This window comes from Vigna unguiculata, chromosome 5, assembly GCF_004118075.2.
Source record: "Vigna unguiculata cultivar IT97K-499-35 chromosome 5, ASM411807v1, whole genome shotgun sequence".
Taxonomy (NCBI): domain Eukaryota; kingdom Viridiplantae; phylum Streptophyta; class Magnoliopsida; order Fabales; family Fabaceae; genus Vigna; species Vigna unguiculata.
This window is the reverse complement of record NC_040283.1, coordinates 30,836,521-30,855,144: the sequence shown is the minus strand read 5'-3', so window position 1 is coordinate 30,855,144 and position 18,624 is coordinate 30,836,521. Positions and strand designations below refer to the sequence as shown.

Sequence of the window (18,624 nt, the reverse complement as noted above, 5' to 3'; positions counted from 1 at the left end):
GAGTTTGAACAAGCAATTTTTAACTGTTCTCTGAAAAAATTCTTAAAAGACAATAATTTAAGATGGAATATAGAGTATATAAGTTGAGATTGAATTTTAAAATGTAGAGATTTTCAAGATATTTTACTCTATTTAGTAATGTTATCGAAATGTTTATAGTTATTCTTCCAGGGAAAGAAAACAAATATATATATACTAGTGTAAACACAGGCGTGGCGTTATCGCGCCTGCGTGTACGTATTTTTCGAATTATATTTATAATTGATGATATTGTAATGTTATTAAGTTAATGAACAAAATAAAAGTATATTTATAAAAATTAAAGTGAAATGTATGGAAAAAATATGAAAAAAATAATTGTTGATGAATAGTATGAGAAAAAAGAAAAAGGAGATAAATAAATAGTTTTATAAAAACTTGTAAAATTAACCGTTAATTTTTAAAAATTTAATAAATAATTAAATTGTAAAGGGTAAAATTGGAATTATGAAATGTGGACACAAAAGAGGGAATCCCCTTTATATATAGTTATAGATATATATATATATATATATATATATATATATATATATATATATATATATATATATATATATATATATGCTAATCCTTAAGTTTGAAAACCATTTAGTCAAAAGACAAAAAATTCAGTGCCGACATATATTTGAAAAAGATATAAAAAATATGGAATCCCCGTTGCCGACACGTTGAGCTCATTTTTGCTGACACGTGCCAACCTACCTGTCTTCGAACTTTATATCTGAGAAATTCAATATCTCTTTATATTCTTAACATGAACATTTCTAACGCTTTAAAAACTTTAAATATAAAATAAATGCATGTATTTCTGAAAATATAGTAATAAATAACAGGTTTATATTATTATATTAACATTATTATAACTTTTAATCTGTATTAAAAATCTTGTTAGATAACACTAAAGCTTTTAGGATTTTCTAAATTACACTTATATTTTTTCCTTTTATCATTTTATATATGTGAAACTGTTATTGTCAAATTTGGACAAAATGTTCTCTTATATGTCTTTTAAAAATAAGATATGAAAATTTTAATTTTTTGAGTTTTAAAGTGATAATACTTTCATCAGCGATTCATTATAGTGTTGTTGTCTTATCGGATATGGAGAATATTGGTGTTACGTGGAGATAGAAACGAGATCTAAAAAATAACCATCATTTTTTAAGAGAATGGAAAATTGATTCCAGAAATAAACTTTTTTTTTTTTCAATTGAAAGAATGAAAAAGTAGTTTCAAAACGAACTCTAATTTACTTTATATCAAAATTAAAGTTTCTTCAATTAATAATTTTATATAACTCAAAATATTAAGACAATTTAAATATATATTTTTCGTGTAATTTTTTTAAGTGTCTTTGAAGTTCAATGGACCTGAGATTGGATAATTGGTAAAGTTTTAACATTAAGTGAACTTATATATAATTTAGAAATATAGTAATATAATATTTTAAAATAAAGAAGATGTTAGTAAATAATTTAAAAAGATAGTGAAATTAATATATTCTGAGAAAATTTTAGAAAGTATTGGTTAATTCAATTTTTATTGATAAAAACTCAACAAAACCTATGTGAATTAATATTTAGATTAGGCACATTTTAATGTAACAAAAAAAAAACTTTAATGGATTGCTTAGGTTGTATTTGAGCATCTTAGACCTTGGAGATTCATCTTATATTTTTTATTAGTAAAATCACTATTTTAGTACACATATTAGAAATATGAATTTTATACAATTGGAGCAAGTTATTTACGCAAATTACTTTTGAAAACTAATTATTTTGTGGATTTTTTTGCAATCTTGGGACCAATTTAATCCTAGGCACTTCCTAAACACTATGTGAAAAGAAAAAAAACATGAAAAAATGATAAATAAGATAAATAAAAAGAAATGTTGGAGAATTTAAAATTATTATCCTTTTGGTATTAGATAACGCCTATGCCATTCGTAATCTGCCGCTTCCGAAAAAGCGGTTCCTTTTAGGTGTTAACTTATGTTTCTCAGATGTTACAAAATCCTGCTACTCTGTTTTTCATTTGGCCGCGTTACTTCGCTTTTACGGCACCGTTTCACTGGTTCTTAATCAATACAACAAAAAATTGAAATTGAAATGGTTCAATGCTCCTGGGCCTCTTGATTGGGACATACTCTAGCAAACTTTACCTTTCACTTTCTCTAACCATTTTTTTATTCTTGGAAATCTTATTTGCTTTGAGACAAATTCCTGTATTTGCATGTAGTTGTCACAACAGTAGCGTATCTCCTTCTGGATTTGAATATTCAATTATTTATACCCTTTTGGGGGTGGGGCTAGGCACGGATTCGGTTTTTTAATATACCGGATTTTGGGTTCCTTCATGGGCATGCATTTGGCATTTTATGAGGTTCAGGGTTGGATTTGGATCAATGGGTGTCTATAAAGTTTGAAACTTTGTTTCTAGGAGTGGTGGTTTCAGTTAAGGGGTGGTTTTGCAGTTTTCTTTTTTTCTTTTTGGGTTGAAGGGGATGGATATGACGGAAATTTCAATCTTGCACCATGTGGGGATTGTGCTGATTGCGATTTGGATTCTCTCTGCACTCAATTCGTGCCACTCCGTTGTTTATTTTGTAGCTTTGATTTATCTTTTCCTGGTGAGGACCATGATTGGAGATTTGATAACTTTTGGTTATGTTTGATTAGCTATTTTTGCCTTTCTCTTTTATCTTTGGGTTTGCCTTTTTGTTTAGTTAGTTGATGATGTGGATGAGAAAAAAAAAAATCAAAGATAGGGGGCTTAGAAAAGGAATCGTTATTTGGGTTTTGTTGTGTTTGTCTAAAGGGTAGAGAAAAAGATGTAGAATATTACTTTGTTTCTGACTTTGATTTTTTTGTAAAGGTCCATGAGCGTTTTGTTACGAGGCTGCGGAAGAAGTTGCAGTTTGAGGAGAGGAAGCAAGCTAATCAAAGAAGGGTAATTCTGCTGTTTTTATTGTGGTTATTTTGATTTTGTGGATATTGGAGTTTGAGGGGAAAGTAGTAACTGAGTTTGCTTGAAAACTAAATGAAATGAACAGTGGTCAATGAAGAAAAATAAACTGGAATCTGAATAAATTGTCCTTTTAAGTTAAACCATTTCCTTAAATTGAGGCAGAAGCTGATCCTGAGAGACGAAACGAAGTCCAATTCACATCCATGTTATCCAACTCCCGTCAGCGTTGTGAATGGATTTGTACGGCATTGCTTATCAATAAGTTTCTCTTGGATGATATTCCAAGATTCTTTCTGCTTTTGTGTGCGTGTGTTTGAAAACAATGCTTTCATGTTTTGGTCCTACCATATATATAGTCAGTTTACTGAGCTGGAAACTAATTCTACTTGAAAATTAGTTGAATGGTTTTTTTCAATCGATGCAGAAGATGAAACTATATGAACGAACAACTAAAACTATGGAAAAAGATACAACTCACCCCTGTAATAAAATACACAAATATATATTTTAATTTTTCTTTTGGAAATTGTTCTTTTATTTCATAATTGCAGGTTTAAATTTGAGACATCAAGTTTTAACTGCAAGTGTTCTGCTATAATGATTTACTGATATAACTTGCTTAATGTCTTTATGCTTCTTCAGGTACTTTCAGATTCTGAAACAGTCCGGTGGTTGAACCATGCAGTTGAAAACATATGGCCTATATGTATGGAACATATTGCCTCTCAGAAGATATTATTCCCTATCATACCATGGTTCTTAGAGAAGTACAAACCTTGGACTGCTGTATGGTTCAAACTGTTTAGTTATTTGTCTTTGATTGAGCTGGATCAAGCAATATGGATTTCAAACCATTTTCTTAAAAGTGATATTATATGAATTTCATATTCTCTGTGACTTGGGTTATTTTTATGCTTTTGTGAATATAAAATTACTTTGACTTTTGGTGTGATCAGATATTGATATATGTGAACTACATTTGCAGAAGGAAGCTGTTGTTCAGCACCTATACCTGGGAAGAAATCCACCTATGTTTACTGAAATCAGGGTTCTTCGCCAGACTGAGGATGACCACTTGGTATGTGATATGTGATAATTAAAGCAGCATATCAAGAGAATGTCTTGTTCTGCATCTATGAATGATTTTTTATTTTTTTGGTTTGACTTAGGTACCATGTGATTCATGCAGGTTCTGGAGTTAGGAATGAATTTTCTTTCTGCTGATGATATGAGTGCAATACTCGCAGTCAAACTAAGGAAAAGATTGGGGTTTGGAATGTGGGCAAAATTGCACATTACAGGCATGCATATCGAAGGGAAGGTATGGCATTGAAATTTTGATTTTACAGTGACATATTTGTTGAATAATATATATTTTTTTCCTGTTATTTACTCAATACAAGTTCATGGATACAAAGCATGGATTCAGGGATATGCATGTGCCAAGATATCTGGAAAATTCCTAGTGAAATGTAGTTTGATTGTTAGAAATGATCTTTTGTATTGAAGAAGAGTTGATAATGGAGTATTGAGTGAGATGAAGTCGTTTTGCAATTTGTTAGTTAACTTTAAAATTATTCTTTTTAAAGAGAAGGGATACATAATATTTTTAATTGAGAAAATGATTTTGTTTTTATTTTCTACTTTTTAAACGTAATTATAAAAAGGAGATCTTTGTTTTTACCTTGTTGTGTTCAAAGATTTATTCTGTTCAAACATTTGTAAATAGGTAACAAATTGGAAACATTTTTTTTTGTGTGAATACAGAAAGAAAAAATGAAATCTGAAAATGTTTTCAAACTAAGCATGCCTCAAGTTTCTGTTATATTAAAGTATTTCGCCATCCTTCTTAAGTCTGACCATAAAGTTTATAATTATACTTTAACCTTTATTATACCTTAGCTATTAGTATTGATGAAATGCTTGGTGAAAGATTCTTTATGAGATTTGTATAGTTGAAAGCTAATTTCATATAACTAATTGCGGATTTGTAATGTCTTCTCTGGTAGTTAGGAGAGATTAGGGAATAAAATAGAATTTATATCATTATTGCTATTGTTGTTATTATTAATATTTGATAATATTATTTTATTGTTCTGTTCTGTGTAGATATTAGTTGGGGTAAAGTTTCTCCCAACATGGCCTTTTCTTGGCCGTTTGCGTGTATGCTTTGTTGAACCTCCATATTTTCAAATGACTGTCAAACCTATTTTTACTCATGGGCTTGATGTGACTGAACTTCCAGGCATTGCTGGGTGGCTAGTAAGTAAAGTTTTTTGCAAAATCTTCTTACGTTCTTACTTTCTTTTGCTTTAAATGATGTCTAATTTCAATGCTTTCATTATCAGGATAAGTTGCTGTCTATTGCTTTTGAACAGACCCTTGTGGAGGTGAAGTTTGTCTCTGTGTTGTTCACTTGTTCCCACCTTGTTACTTTTGTATTTTTGTGTATTCTTATCAGTTGGCTTCTTGGGGTATTGAAATGATGTGATATAAATATCAAATGTGTTAGAAATCTTTGTGTCTCTTGGTTGTTTCTGCTTTTAGAAATTTATTGTATCTTTTTAATTATTTCTCTATATTTACATATTTGGAATTTTTGCAGCCCAATATGCTGGTTGTTGATGTTGAGAAATTTGTTTCGCCACAGCAAGGTAAAAATATGTAATTTTTTTTATAGACTTTTGTAATAACTAGTTTATTGGCAGCCTTGGTGATTGAGAACATTATTGTGCTCATCAACCATATTATGAACATTTAGGATACCAGATTGTGGCGATCAATCATTGCTCAAATAAAGTGGAAAATGTCAATTTTACTAGATCTTGTAATTTTACTACCTATTCAAGACATATGAGTTTAGTTCTTTAAGTAGGCATGGTGAACAAGTACTCATGGTTTCATTAATACAAGGTTTCAATTATGGAAATTTTGGAGAAACTTATGGTTTCATAAAACAAAGTCATTGGTTTTCTCTCATCACATATCTTCAGTGGAGAAAGGACATTTCCGTTGCCCTCTCTAGAATCCCTACCGTACAAATCGTTTAGTTTAACTCTGGATGGCATATTCAATCCTTTATATATTTGTTTTCATATTATTATATACTCATCATCCCTTAATCTTAATGATATAGAATGTTGGTTCTCTGTGGATGAGATGGAGCCTGTTGCATATGCAAAAGTAGAAGTTATTGAAGCAACTGACATGAAGCCATCAGATCTAAATGGTTATCCCTTACCTATGATTCTTGTGAGCTTTTTTTTTTTTTTTTTTTTTCTATATTTTTATGTGCATACTAAATTATAGTATGTTTCAGGTTTAGCGGATCCTTATGTGAAAGGTCATATGGGTGGATACAGATTTAGGACAAAAATACAAAGGAAAACACTTACTCCAAAATGGCACGAGGAATTTAAAATTCCCATCATAACATGGGAGTCTGATAATGTGCTAGTTATTGCAGTTCGTGACAAGGACCATTTCTATGATGATATCCTTGGGTTTGTTCCATTTCATACACTTTGTATTTTGTAAAATATCTGTGTGTGTGCCTGCACAATTAATTGCCTTTAAGATGCCGGTTAAGCAAATGGAGAAAATATTTATTGAAAGGGAAAGAATTGATTACTGAGTTGTAATTCTGAATCACAGAAGTTTCAATTTCGTATGAGTCTGACAACATTTCTCTAAATATCTTGTTTGATCTAGTTTCTACTGCTTGTTTGATCAAATGTCTTGCCAACCTTCATTCATTGTATGTTTCCCATGATTTCCTGCCACTTATTCTGTCACTGGTGCATTCATCCAAATAATTTAATGTTGTGCTGTTTTCAGGGACTGTTCTGTGAACATCAACGACTTTAGGGATGGACAAAGACACGATATATGGCTGCAACTTGAGAACATGAAAATGGGGAGACTGCGTTTGGCAATAACTATTCTTGAAGCTAATGGAAAGGTAATGTCCCAGTCCCTCTCAAATATATTTGTACTTATCAATATTTAATTATGTGAAATATTCTGATAAGAACAGAATAGAAAAGAAAATGAAAAAAATAGCATGTGGGGCAGTAGTAAGTTGCTCCTGTTTTAGTTGGTGTTTGGCTGTTTGATTTCAATTTGAATTTGATCTGTACACGGAGTTGATACTACGGGTGAACAGGAAAACATGGAGTTTGAAGTACGAAAAAACTCATTTGGAGCACATAACACTGCTGATAATAGTTCCCCTTCACATGTTCCACCTGAAAATTCTCAGAAGTTGGCAGATAACTATGAACCTATAGACATTGAAGGACAAAAGGAGACAGGAGTTTGGGTTCATCACCCAGGAAGTGAAGTTTCCCAAAAGTGGAAGCCTAGGAAAGGGAAGAGTCGGCGCCTTGATACTGAAATTCGTGGAGAATCTAATGATTTAGTTGGCAGCGGTAGATCAACCGAATCTGGATCCTTGAACAATGACAGCAGCAGTTCTGATAACAATCCCGAAGAAAAGCACCGGCTGAGATCGTTCAGGAGGGGTCTGCACAAGATTGGTTCAGTATTCCACCGAAATAAAGGGGGGAGGAGCCGGTTCAAGAGGACACTCTATCTCCACGTGATAACATTAGGGCAATGAATTCTAAGGGGATGATTGGTGTGAAGTTTGTGATGGATGAGAACATTTCTGACTTTCCAACTCCTAAGGTTCAGGAAGAAGGGGGTTCGATTGAAGAGAGTGGTTCTGAAATCCCTGCAAAGGGAAATGCGAAGGATGTTGCAAAGAATTTTTTGAAACAAGCAGCAGGAAAATCGGCTCGAGGCTTCAAACAAGTTATTTCTTGTAAATCAAGGAAATCTAAAGATGAGTCTCAAGCACTTCCAGAAAGGGTAAACGAATCTGATTCTTCAGATGATGAATCTCCCAAAGTTGAAAGAATTTCAGTTGGTTCTGAGGCTATGGCCCCAGGCAGCAATGGTTCCCCCAATTCTAAGGTACATGTGGTTCAAACAGTTCCTTCTAACACTCATGAGGACAATGAAGCCCCAATGAATGTAGCTAACGTAAAAGATGACCCTGAAAAGGCATCTTCCCCTGAAAGGTCAAGTAAAGAGTTTGTTAAATCTGATGAATTGGAGCATGTTAAAGAGGAAATTGTGGGTAGATAAAAATTTTGCCACTTTGGTCCTCTGAAGAATATGTCTCAAAGAGCATACTTGGTCCAGCAGTGTGTCTTGTACAGTAAGGTCTTGGGAGTTTTCTAAAATACTGGCAGATTTTGATTGCAGGAACAGTAGTTGTGGTGATGGATGTAAACAAGTTTGGGTTTCTGATGCTGCAGTTTGTAAGCAACTAAGCATGTAAAATGAATAGCTTTACATATATACAAGGAAAAAACATTTACAATGAGATTTTGTCATCCTATAGCATCAAGAGAACTGAGTGCTTATTAACCATTTTTGAATGATGCAATATTCAAGATGGCCAAGGGTGAATCTTAGTGCACTTTGTGCCTGTCAAAACAAAAACAGCCACAGCTAAAAGAAGAGCTAAAAGAAGTGTATTGATAGTGTAAAATGATTACCTGAAACTACTTCTACAAAAATTAAAATAGAATGGACAAAGCAAAAGCATGCCTATGAACAACACACTTTAAAACCCACAAAAAAAAAAAAAAGCCCCTTATGCATATAATTGCAACACATGGCGGAGCAATTGTTTGATATGTATCGAGTTTTTCAAACCTTCATTTCATTTCCCTCCCAAATTTTATTAAATCCTAAACTGTATTCTTTTTCTCTTCAGACTTATTCTTTCACCCTCTTCTCTTGCTCTCACCTTAACATATCTCCCGCTTTCTCTTCTCACTTTCGCCCTCTCACCTGGTTTCTTAGACTCACCCTATTATCCTTTTCTTTCGCTCTCATCTTAACCTATTTCTTGGTCTCTCTTCAAACTTTCTTCACTCTCACTATGTTTCTCTTGCTTACCATCTTCTATGGTTGTTTCGTTCTTTTCTTTCCCTTTTCCTCTCAATTTCTTTTGTTTATATTTCAACTGATTTTTGTTTTATCATTTGTTTTATGGATTGATAATATATTTATGCATTTTTTTTTATCTTACGATTCATAGCTTTGACTGATTTATTTTTTCGTGATTTTAATCTTTGGGGTTTCCATTTGGTTTTTTTGTTGTTGCTTTCTCGTTATTTCCATGGTGATTTCGTTATTTTTTTTTTCATATTTTTTGTTCATGACTGAACTTATAGTTGATGTTTGTTATCTATGATTTTTTATCTGCTTTTTTATTTGTTATTTTCTCTTAATTTTTTATAGTTTTTGTTTACGGCCGAACTCATAGTTGATGTTTGTTCTGATCTATGATTTTTGATCTGTTTTTTTATTTTTTGTATGTATGGGGTATATTTTTCTTCGATTTGGATTGTATAATTCTTTGCTCTGATTTCTTTATATTTTTCAATTTTTATTTTCTTCTTTATTAAGATCTTACTTGTTTTGCTTCCTTTTCTAATCTTTCTACTGTTTTTTCAGCCTTGAAGAAAGGCAATACATTTCTTCAATCATATTTTTGTTTCACGCGTTCAAGCGTTCAAGGTTTGATTTTTTTTTTCTATTGTGATATTTTTGTTTCTCAGGTTTTCTAAGGAACTGAAGGTTTTCTTTCTTCAATCACCATGTTTTTCTTCAAACAAATCTAAGATCTAATTTATTGTAATTTTTTTCCTTCTATTTATTTATTTATTTTTTTAATTTTTACTCTTTTCATTGGGGTACATTTAATTTCTCATTTTATTTCATTTCTTTAATTTCTTTAGGCGTTTAAAGTTAAGATTTGTTCAGTTTCTACCAATATTGGAGTTCATATTCTCCTCTTAAACACAAAATCAATGGACAACTTACGAAATATTATGAGACAGTTCAAGACCATTTATCTCAAAGACCAGGTTTGTATATGTTTCATTTTCATATTTCTTTCAGATTTCTTCTTTAAGCACTGATGTTTTCAAAATCTTTTCTTTAACCGGTTCAAATTTCTCTTTTCATGTTTTTTCATTTATTTTTAGATTTGTTTTTCGTTTACCCAGTTTTTTTTGTGTTTTCCACATTTCTTTTTGGTTTTTCATATTGTTTTTAAGTGGTTCAAATTTAATCCTTTTTCATCATTGGAGTTTGAAATATGTGTTTTTGGATTCTTATTTTTGCCTAAAATTGTAATGTTTATTTCAATCCATTTCACGTTTATCTTTTGTTTTTAGATTTTTTTTTCTTTAATCTTCATTATTTCCAAATTTTTATTTTTATCTTCAACTAGTTCAAATTTATGTTTTCAAGTTTCTTTCATTTATCTTCAAATTTGTTTTTCGTGTACCAGATATGACTCATTCTTTCAATTCTTTTTCACGTTAGTTTAAAGGTTTTGTTTTCTATCTAATTCTTGCTCTAGCCGTTAAAACTGGTGTATAAATCATGAATACTATTTCTAATCTTTTCTCTCTGTGATGTTGTTTTTGCATCACATCAGAATATGAATATGAATCTCAAAATAAAATTATGTGTATTTTTTTTGTCTAATATATGAATATGAATGATTCTTGCATTTCTGTTTGACACTTGTTTAAGGCATTCGATCAGGTGTATTTCATGATTAGCATTTGTGATGTTTTTTGTGTGTAACATTTGAATCTCAAATTAAAATGGTTTATGGAACTTTTTGCAGAATGGAAAACTAAAAAATGTCCATCTTTATGATCCTAAAGATGAAGTGAGATGCAAATTGTTCACAAGAAATTCTTCCATAAGGGTAGTGAAAATCGATAGCGGATGGAAGAAATTCCGGAGGAAGCTGACCAAATTGTTTTTTAGGATCACAAGGAAAGAAGCAGCCAATAGATGAGAGTCCCAAAGGATTTTTAACTTTATTGCTTGTTTTGTGTAAGATTAGATTACGAAATTATTTTTAAGATTGAATATAAATTATAATTATATAAGAAAAATTGTAACTTAATGTTCCATTATAAATAAAATAAATAAATATAATTGAGTATAAATTAATGAATAAAATTATGAGCATAAATAAATGAAACTATAGTCTGCAGCCAAAATGCATGACAATGCTGTCCAAGTCATCTAATTGAACATGAAGCTCTTTTCTAAAGTTATTAATAGAAGTTGTTTGAATGCAACATACTACAAAATTTATATTTTTCGGATAACTTTATTATAGGAGATCACTAAGATAAATTATCTCTTTACTATTTTGCATGTTTAGGAAATTATATTTTTCCAAAGAAGACACTTATCTCAATAATAAAGATCACTATCCTAAAAGAAAAATTGACTAAATACAGAAACTGAAAATATGAGACACTTATAATGCCATACAAATTCTTCACGTTACTCTAACTTTCGGTGATCTTTGATTGATCTAAACCCGTATTATAGGTTAGTGTATTGGTGTTATCATTTTGGTGTACTCTAGAATTCAAAATAGATAATATTATATTAAATATTTATAAATATATGCCTTAAAAGTTTTCAATATTAATTTGTACAGTATGAAATTAAAAGAAAAGTATATTAACAATATTTATAAATTATAATAGATTAATAAATTTTGTAAATAATAATAAATAAGTATTTTGTTCCAATAAAATTTAAAAGGTTTGGGAAAAAATAATAGATAACTATTTCGTAAATAATAATGAGTAATAATTACTATTTTAAAAGTTTAAAAAGTTTGATTAGCATTTAAAAGTTAAAAAAAGAGTAAATATTTCGTTCCAATCAAATTACTTATTTATTTAAATTATTGTTTTTATGTAGTGTCAACCCCCAATTTCGTCTGGCTAAATAAATAATAGAATAAATAATAATAATTTGTTTTTTTAAGAAAATAAATAAATAAATAAATAATAAAAAAGTAAATAAGTTTTTTCTTTGGTTTTGTCTAAATAATAATAATAGGATAATAATAATAATAAATAATAAAAAAAAGAGAGAGAGATTGTTTTAATCTTTTATGTATTTTCTTTTGAGTCTTTGTTTCTATTTTAGCCCAAAATATTTTGTACATCCACACCATTTTTTCTTACAACTAATGGTAGTCCAAAATTTAATTTTCTCACCCTCATTCTATGCTTTGTCATTTCTTCTCCAGATTAAGAAGTTAGTCTAATAATTAGAAACAAAATATGTTCTAATATTTAGAATCATTTACTCTATTTTTGTGCTCTGATTTTATGACACCTCCTTATTTAGATGAGGAAAATAGTAATATGTTTCTCAATAATATCTTTTTTGTAATTACAATTAATCTGTCCTGATCACGTTTGATTTTATGACACCTCTTTTTCCAGATGAAGAAAGTAGTAATGATTCAAAGCAATATCTCTTTTACTAATTAAAATCAATTTTGTTGATCACATTTGATTTTGTGCTCTGATTTTGCTGTGATTTGATTATCATAATGTGATAATATTAAGACCAGTTCTTGCCTTTTAAATTTATTTGTAATCAAGACTGACTTTATTACGAGATTACATTATATTTATAATGTTGTGTATATAAACCCGTCAAGTAAAAAATAAAGAAATTTTTCTATCGGAATTCTGGAGACCTCTCTCACCCTAAGCACACAATTTCTTTTAAGCACACAATTTCAGGTTCACAAAAAATAATTTTTGTTGTGTTATGCAGTCTTTCTTGAGATTTGGTTATGATCTTGGTTGAATTTGATGTTTTCACTATATCTTTTTGATATGGAAAAAACATTACTGTCATGCATATTTGGGTTCATTAGTTTTATAATTAATGTTTGTTGATTGTATTGTGTTGTGAACGTTGTTGCATGAATAAGTGAGAGATATCATGTTTTAATGTTGTATGAATATGTTGTACCATATCTTTCATATTAAGTGTTTTAAAACTTTTTTATAATAAAATAATATGTTTAATCCTAAACGTTATTTCCTAATCTTTTATTTATTTATTTTTCTAATATTTTCATAAATTATGGATATATAATAGTCACATTTTTGGGTATCATGTCTTATTTCGGAAGTTTTGTTTTCTTTAAAGGAAGTAATAACAAATAAATAATTTAAATACCCTTCTAACTTTTAAATTGTATAAGTGCTCGTGTGACCACTTGTGTCCTCTTAGTATTTAATACCTTCCCTCTCTTCTATAAGATTACTAAAAAAATACAAAATTTTCAAATATTAAAGAGTGATATCAACATCTTCGAACAAATTTTTTTTTTAAAAAGTTGTTTCATATAGAACTACATGACCCTGGTTTTCCATTATGAATGGAGATACGTAGGAGTAAGGAGTAATCCTTGTCGAGCCCAAAAAACAAAATTTTTGTTTGTTTCCCTTGTTTTTCTTTGTCATCTTTATTTATTTATTTATTATTTATTTTATTTATTTATTTTTTGGAAAATAAACATTTAAAGGAAATCACATCAATTTGTATTTTAATTAAAGGTACTGTCTTAGGATGGGCGTTGTAGGGTGGTAACACCTTCCCTATGCGTAATTAAGTCCCGTACCCCCAAACTCTATTTCGTAGACCTTGCTCCTTTTTATAGTTTTTCATAGTTTCCTATAATAACTATGGTGGCGACTCCAAACCCTTTTTTTTTTTAATTTTATTTTTAGTTCGTTATCCCGTCGCGATTTAGGTTGTGACATGTAGAAATTATAATAAGCTATAATAACTACATTCATGTTATATATATATATATTAAAAATATTTAATTCAAATTAATTTCTTTATTTATGTTTATTACACAATTGTTGGTCCACAAAATCCAAATTTAAATTTGACTACAAAATATCAATTTCAGTCCAATAAACTTTAATGTTTTATAAGCATTTCCGAAAAGTTCAAAATTTTGATATACAAAATATCTCTTTAAGTTTGATGTAAAAAAGAAAAAAAACCTATGTAGCTATCATGATATTTAACAATGAAATAAATTAATATTTAATTGTAGAAATTGTAACATTCTACTTAATAGACAAAAGTTATTGAAATAAAACATTACATGATTTGATATTTTGATCAACATAAGAGAGTATAAAAGATTCACTATTATAGTCATCCGAAATTTACATCAGGAATTTCAAAAGATTACTCAAAATAGAGTACTAAAACAAAACATAAGAAATTCCTATAAAAGGGTGTTCAAAAAAGGAAATTAGCTATAACTACTAAGCTAAACAACATCTCCCTACATCTGGTCCACATCAACAGACGCCTCATCATTTGCTCCCACCAATAATGGTAATCATCGCATAAAGAAAAGACAAACAAAACACATTACACATATAGAAGGGTAAGCTAGTGAAAATAATTTTTAACATTTAAATAAACAAGTTATGAAACACAAGCAATATACAACCAAAGAATAATTTGCATGCTTATCTTCATCTCAACAATTAATGGACTCTCGACTCAACTATCTGGATTATGCACTTGATATATTAGGGATGTCAAAAGTGGGCCAGGTCCGCCAGCCCGCCAAAAAAAGGGTGGACTGGGTTGAAATTTTCAGCCTCCCAACCCATTGTAACCCGGCCTGCCTAACCCGCCAGTTTAATGGGTCAAACCGGGCCAGCCCACCCTGGCCCGTCAACCCATTTTTTTATGTTTAAAATTAAAAATAATTAAAATATAATACTTTTTTTATATTATATAAATAAATTTATATATATATATATAATAGATTTATAAACAAAAATTTATAAAAATTAAAAAATGTTAAAAAAAGAAAAAAAAATAGATAGGCCAGCTTGCCTTAAGAGGGGACGGGTCACAATGTCTAGCCCGTTTATTGGTGGCGAACCGGGCTAAAACGGGCCGGGCTAACCTGTTTTGTCACCCCTACTTGATATAGAATTCTTTTTGTTTTTCATAAAATAATAATATAATAATTGTTATATTTATTTAAATAAATTTAAAAATTATATATTTAATAATTAAAAACACTAATAATATTATTATTAACAACGACAGCAACAACGACAACAGCAACGACAACAACATCAGCGACAACAACAACAACAACAACAAAGACAACAACAAGACAACAACAACAACAACAACAACAACAACAACAACAACAATGACAACAACAATGACAACGACAACAACAACAACAACAACACTCTAATAATCTCTTGTAGTGATAAAAATACTAATACCAATAGTAATAATAATATTATCACTATAATAATATCTCATTGTGATAACAACAAAAATAATTGCAATAATAATAATAATCATACCACTATAGTAATATAATAATAATTTATTAATATAAATGCAATATAATTATTATAATAAACAAATTAATTTCCAATTCTATTAATTCACCAATTTTAGTAACTACTTTTTTAATTGAAAGACTTAAAGATAAGTCAACAACAAAACAAATAAAGAATTGCAAGTTTTGAGATATGATATCATATTAAATAAAAGTAGAATGTGTGTCTCACTATTAGAGTTATCAAAACGGGTAACCCGACCCGACCTGGCTCGACTCACCACGGGTTAATTACTTAGTGAGCCAACCTAACCTGACTCACTTATTAGTGAGCCAAAAACATTCCAACCCGACTCGGTCCACCACGGGTTGGTGGGTTAAATGGGTTGACTCACTATACTACTACTAATAATATTACTGTTATAATAATATTTGTGATAAAAATAAATAAATAATAATACAACAACTTAGTATATGTAGATTAATACACATCTTTAGTGTCCTCTTTTGTTTTTAAAATTTTATCCTCTTAATTATTATTTTTTAAATTTAAATAATTTTTCATAATAAAAAAATTATTTTCAATTTTATTATTTTACTACTTTTGTAACTACTTATTTGAATTCAAATAATACTCATATGTATAGATAAATAAACAACATAATAAATAAAATTGCAAGTAATTGAGATATCCTCCCGTAGTAAACAAAAATAAAATGTGTGTCTAACTATAATAATAATAAAAATAAATAATAATAATAATAATATCACTATAATAATATCGGGTAGTGATAAAAATACTAATAACAATAGTACTAATAATAATATCAATATAATAATATCCCGTAATAACGACAACAATAACGACAACAACAACGACAACAACAACGACAACAACAACCACAACAACTATCACAACTATCACAACAACAACAACAACAACAACAACGACGACAACAACAACGACAACAACAACGACAACAATAACCACAACAACAACGACAACAACAACAACCACAACAACAACAAAACCACAACAACGACAACAACAACGACAACAAAAACGACAACGACAACGACAACGGCAACAACATCGACAACAACAACGACAACAACAACAACAACAACAACAACAACAACAACAACAACAACAACCACAACAACAACCACAACAACAACAACAACAATAATAATAAGAATAATACTACCGTAATATAATACTAATAATTATTAAATGTAATATAATTATCATAATAAAAAAAATATTTTTTAGTTGTATTAATTTATTAATTTTAGTAACTACTTTTTAAGTTCAAAGATTTAAAGAAAATCAACAATAAAACAAATAAAAAATGCAAGTAATTGATATATTATCTCGTATTAAGTAAAAGTAAGATGTGTGTTTCACTATAGTACTACTACTACTACTAATAATAATAATAATAATAATAATAATAATAATAATAAGAATAAGAATACGACAAATATATATATATATATATATATATATATATTTTTATTTTAGTGTCCTATTTTATTTTTAAAATTTTATCCTATTAATTATTATTTTTTAAATTTAAATGATTTTTTATTATAAAAAAATTATTTTAAATTTTATTATTTTACTATTTTTGTGACTACTTATTTAATTCAAATAATGCTCAAATATATTGATAAATAAACAACTAATAAATAAAAAATTGCAAATAATTAAAATAAAATTGGTAGTAAATAAAACTAAAATAAGTGTCTAATTATCATAATAATACCACTATAAAAATAATATTTCGTATTGATAAAACTAATAATAATAATAATAATAATAATAATAATTATATAGTAATATAATAATAATAATAATAATAATATTATGTTTATAGAAATATAATAATAATAACGATTACAAATTCATTATAATTATCATAATAGAAATAATAATTTTTCAGTTTTATTAATTTATTAATTGTAAGTGCTCTTTTGAGGTGAAATATTTAAAATAAATCATTTACTAAACAAATAAAAAAAATGCTGTGATCCCAAAACAAATAAAAATAAAACGTGTGTCTATCTATGTCAGGTTTTACAGAGGGGGTTTCACCGGGGAGAACAACACCAATGAGACCTGAGCCCAACCACATAAGACACTGACACCACTCTCAACCCAAAACCTTAAGGCAATGGGTTTATGGGCCTTTATCCTTATATGGTGCTCTACTTTCTCAATTCTGGTCAATGTGGGACTTAGACTCACACTTGGATTCCTAACATTCTCCCCCTCAAGGGTGAGTCCCTTCAACCACATTGGTACACTCCCCCTCCAGCGGAAGCATTCCCAACCACGAGTACTCCTATTCTGCCCTTTTCTGTACCGCCGTTTTTTTTTCTTAACGGGACACGCTTACCTGGAACCCTTACCTGGGACTCTTGCCAGGAAGACTTTCGATACTAGGACCATACTGGTACTGCAGTCGTCTGAGCCGGTATTAACCATCGGCTCTGATACCACTTGTCAGGAACAAGGCAATAAAGGAAAGAATAAAGGAGAGAAAAAATAGACACAGAGAATTTAACGTGGTTCGGCTACAATGTGTATGCCTACGTCCACGACTACACTAGGAAGTATTTGTATTTTTGGTGTATCTTAAAGCTTTACATAGAGTCTCTTATATAGTAAAATAGAGAACCACAACTCACTATTCTAAGCGATGTGGGACTAAATCAAGCACCATAATTCTAACAATTCTCCCACTTGGGGTTTGATTTACATTACCACCTAGTGTAGTGCCTTCATCATCAATCTTCTCGAAGGCCAGTTGAGGCAATGCAAAGCCTCAACTTAGTTGTTGTGACAGTCTTGGTTAACATATCAGCTGGATTCTCTGCACCTGGAATCTTCAACAAAATCAAATCTCCATCATTTATCAAGTTTCTGATAAAATGATACTTCAATTCAATGTGTTTGCATCTGGAGTGAAGAATTGGATTTTTAGCAAGACATATGGCACTTTGACTGTCACTGAACAATGAAGGTTCATCTTGCCCTTTTCCTAATTCTTTTAGAAGATTCTTCAACCATATCATCTCTTTTGCTGTTTCTGAGATAGCTATATATTCAGCTTCAGTGGTTGAAAGGGAGACTCTTCCTTGAAGTTTGGACTTCCAACTGATAGCTGTGCCACCCAACGTAAAAATATAACCTGTTGTGCTCTTTCTACCATCCAAATCACCTCCCAAATCTGCATCAGAAAACCCCTGTAAAGTGAGATTACTTCTTTTAAAGGACAAATGCATCTTTGAAGTGCCCTTCAAATATCTCAATATCCACTTCACTCCTTCCCAATGCT

General features: G+C 29.7%; 1 protein-coding gene and 1 long non-coding RNA gene across 3 annotated transcripts; both read left to right on the top strand.

Moving 5' to 3' along the window:
* The first annotated feature begins 2,165 nt into the window (after positions 1–2,165).
* LOC114184952 (C2 domain-containing protein At1g53590-like) lies at positions 2,166–8,398 on the top strand. Its single transcript, XM_028072376.1, is given in 13 exon segments — positions 2,166–2,668; positions 2,914–2,988; positions 3,649–3,792; positions 3,992–4,084; positions 4,196–4,327; positions 5,116–5,268; positions 5,355–5,396; positions 5,612–5,660; positions 6,143–6,235; positions 6,326–6,509; positions 6,844–6,967; positions 7,172–7,562; positions 7,565–8,398. Coding segments are annotated over 13 exon segments (2,199 nt in total). The 5' UTR covers positions 2,166–2,542; the 3' UTR covers positions 8,158–8,398.
* A 758-nt stretch (positions 8,399–9,156) lies between these two features.
* LOC114183100 lies at positions 9,157–10,969 on the top strand. 2 transcript variants are annotated; one of them, XR_003604295.1, is made up of 3 exons: positions 9,157–9,603; positions 9,825–9,953; positions 10,727–10,969. It is a non-coding gene; the product is annotated as an uncharacterized LOC114183100 (long non-coding RNA). The 2 variants fall into 2 exon arrangements; XR_003604294.1 differs by lacking the exon at positions 9,157–9,603 and adding an exon at positions 9,617–9,720.
* Positions 10,970–18,624: the final 7,655 nt, after the last annotated feature.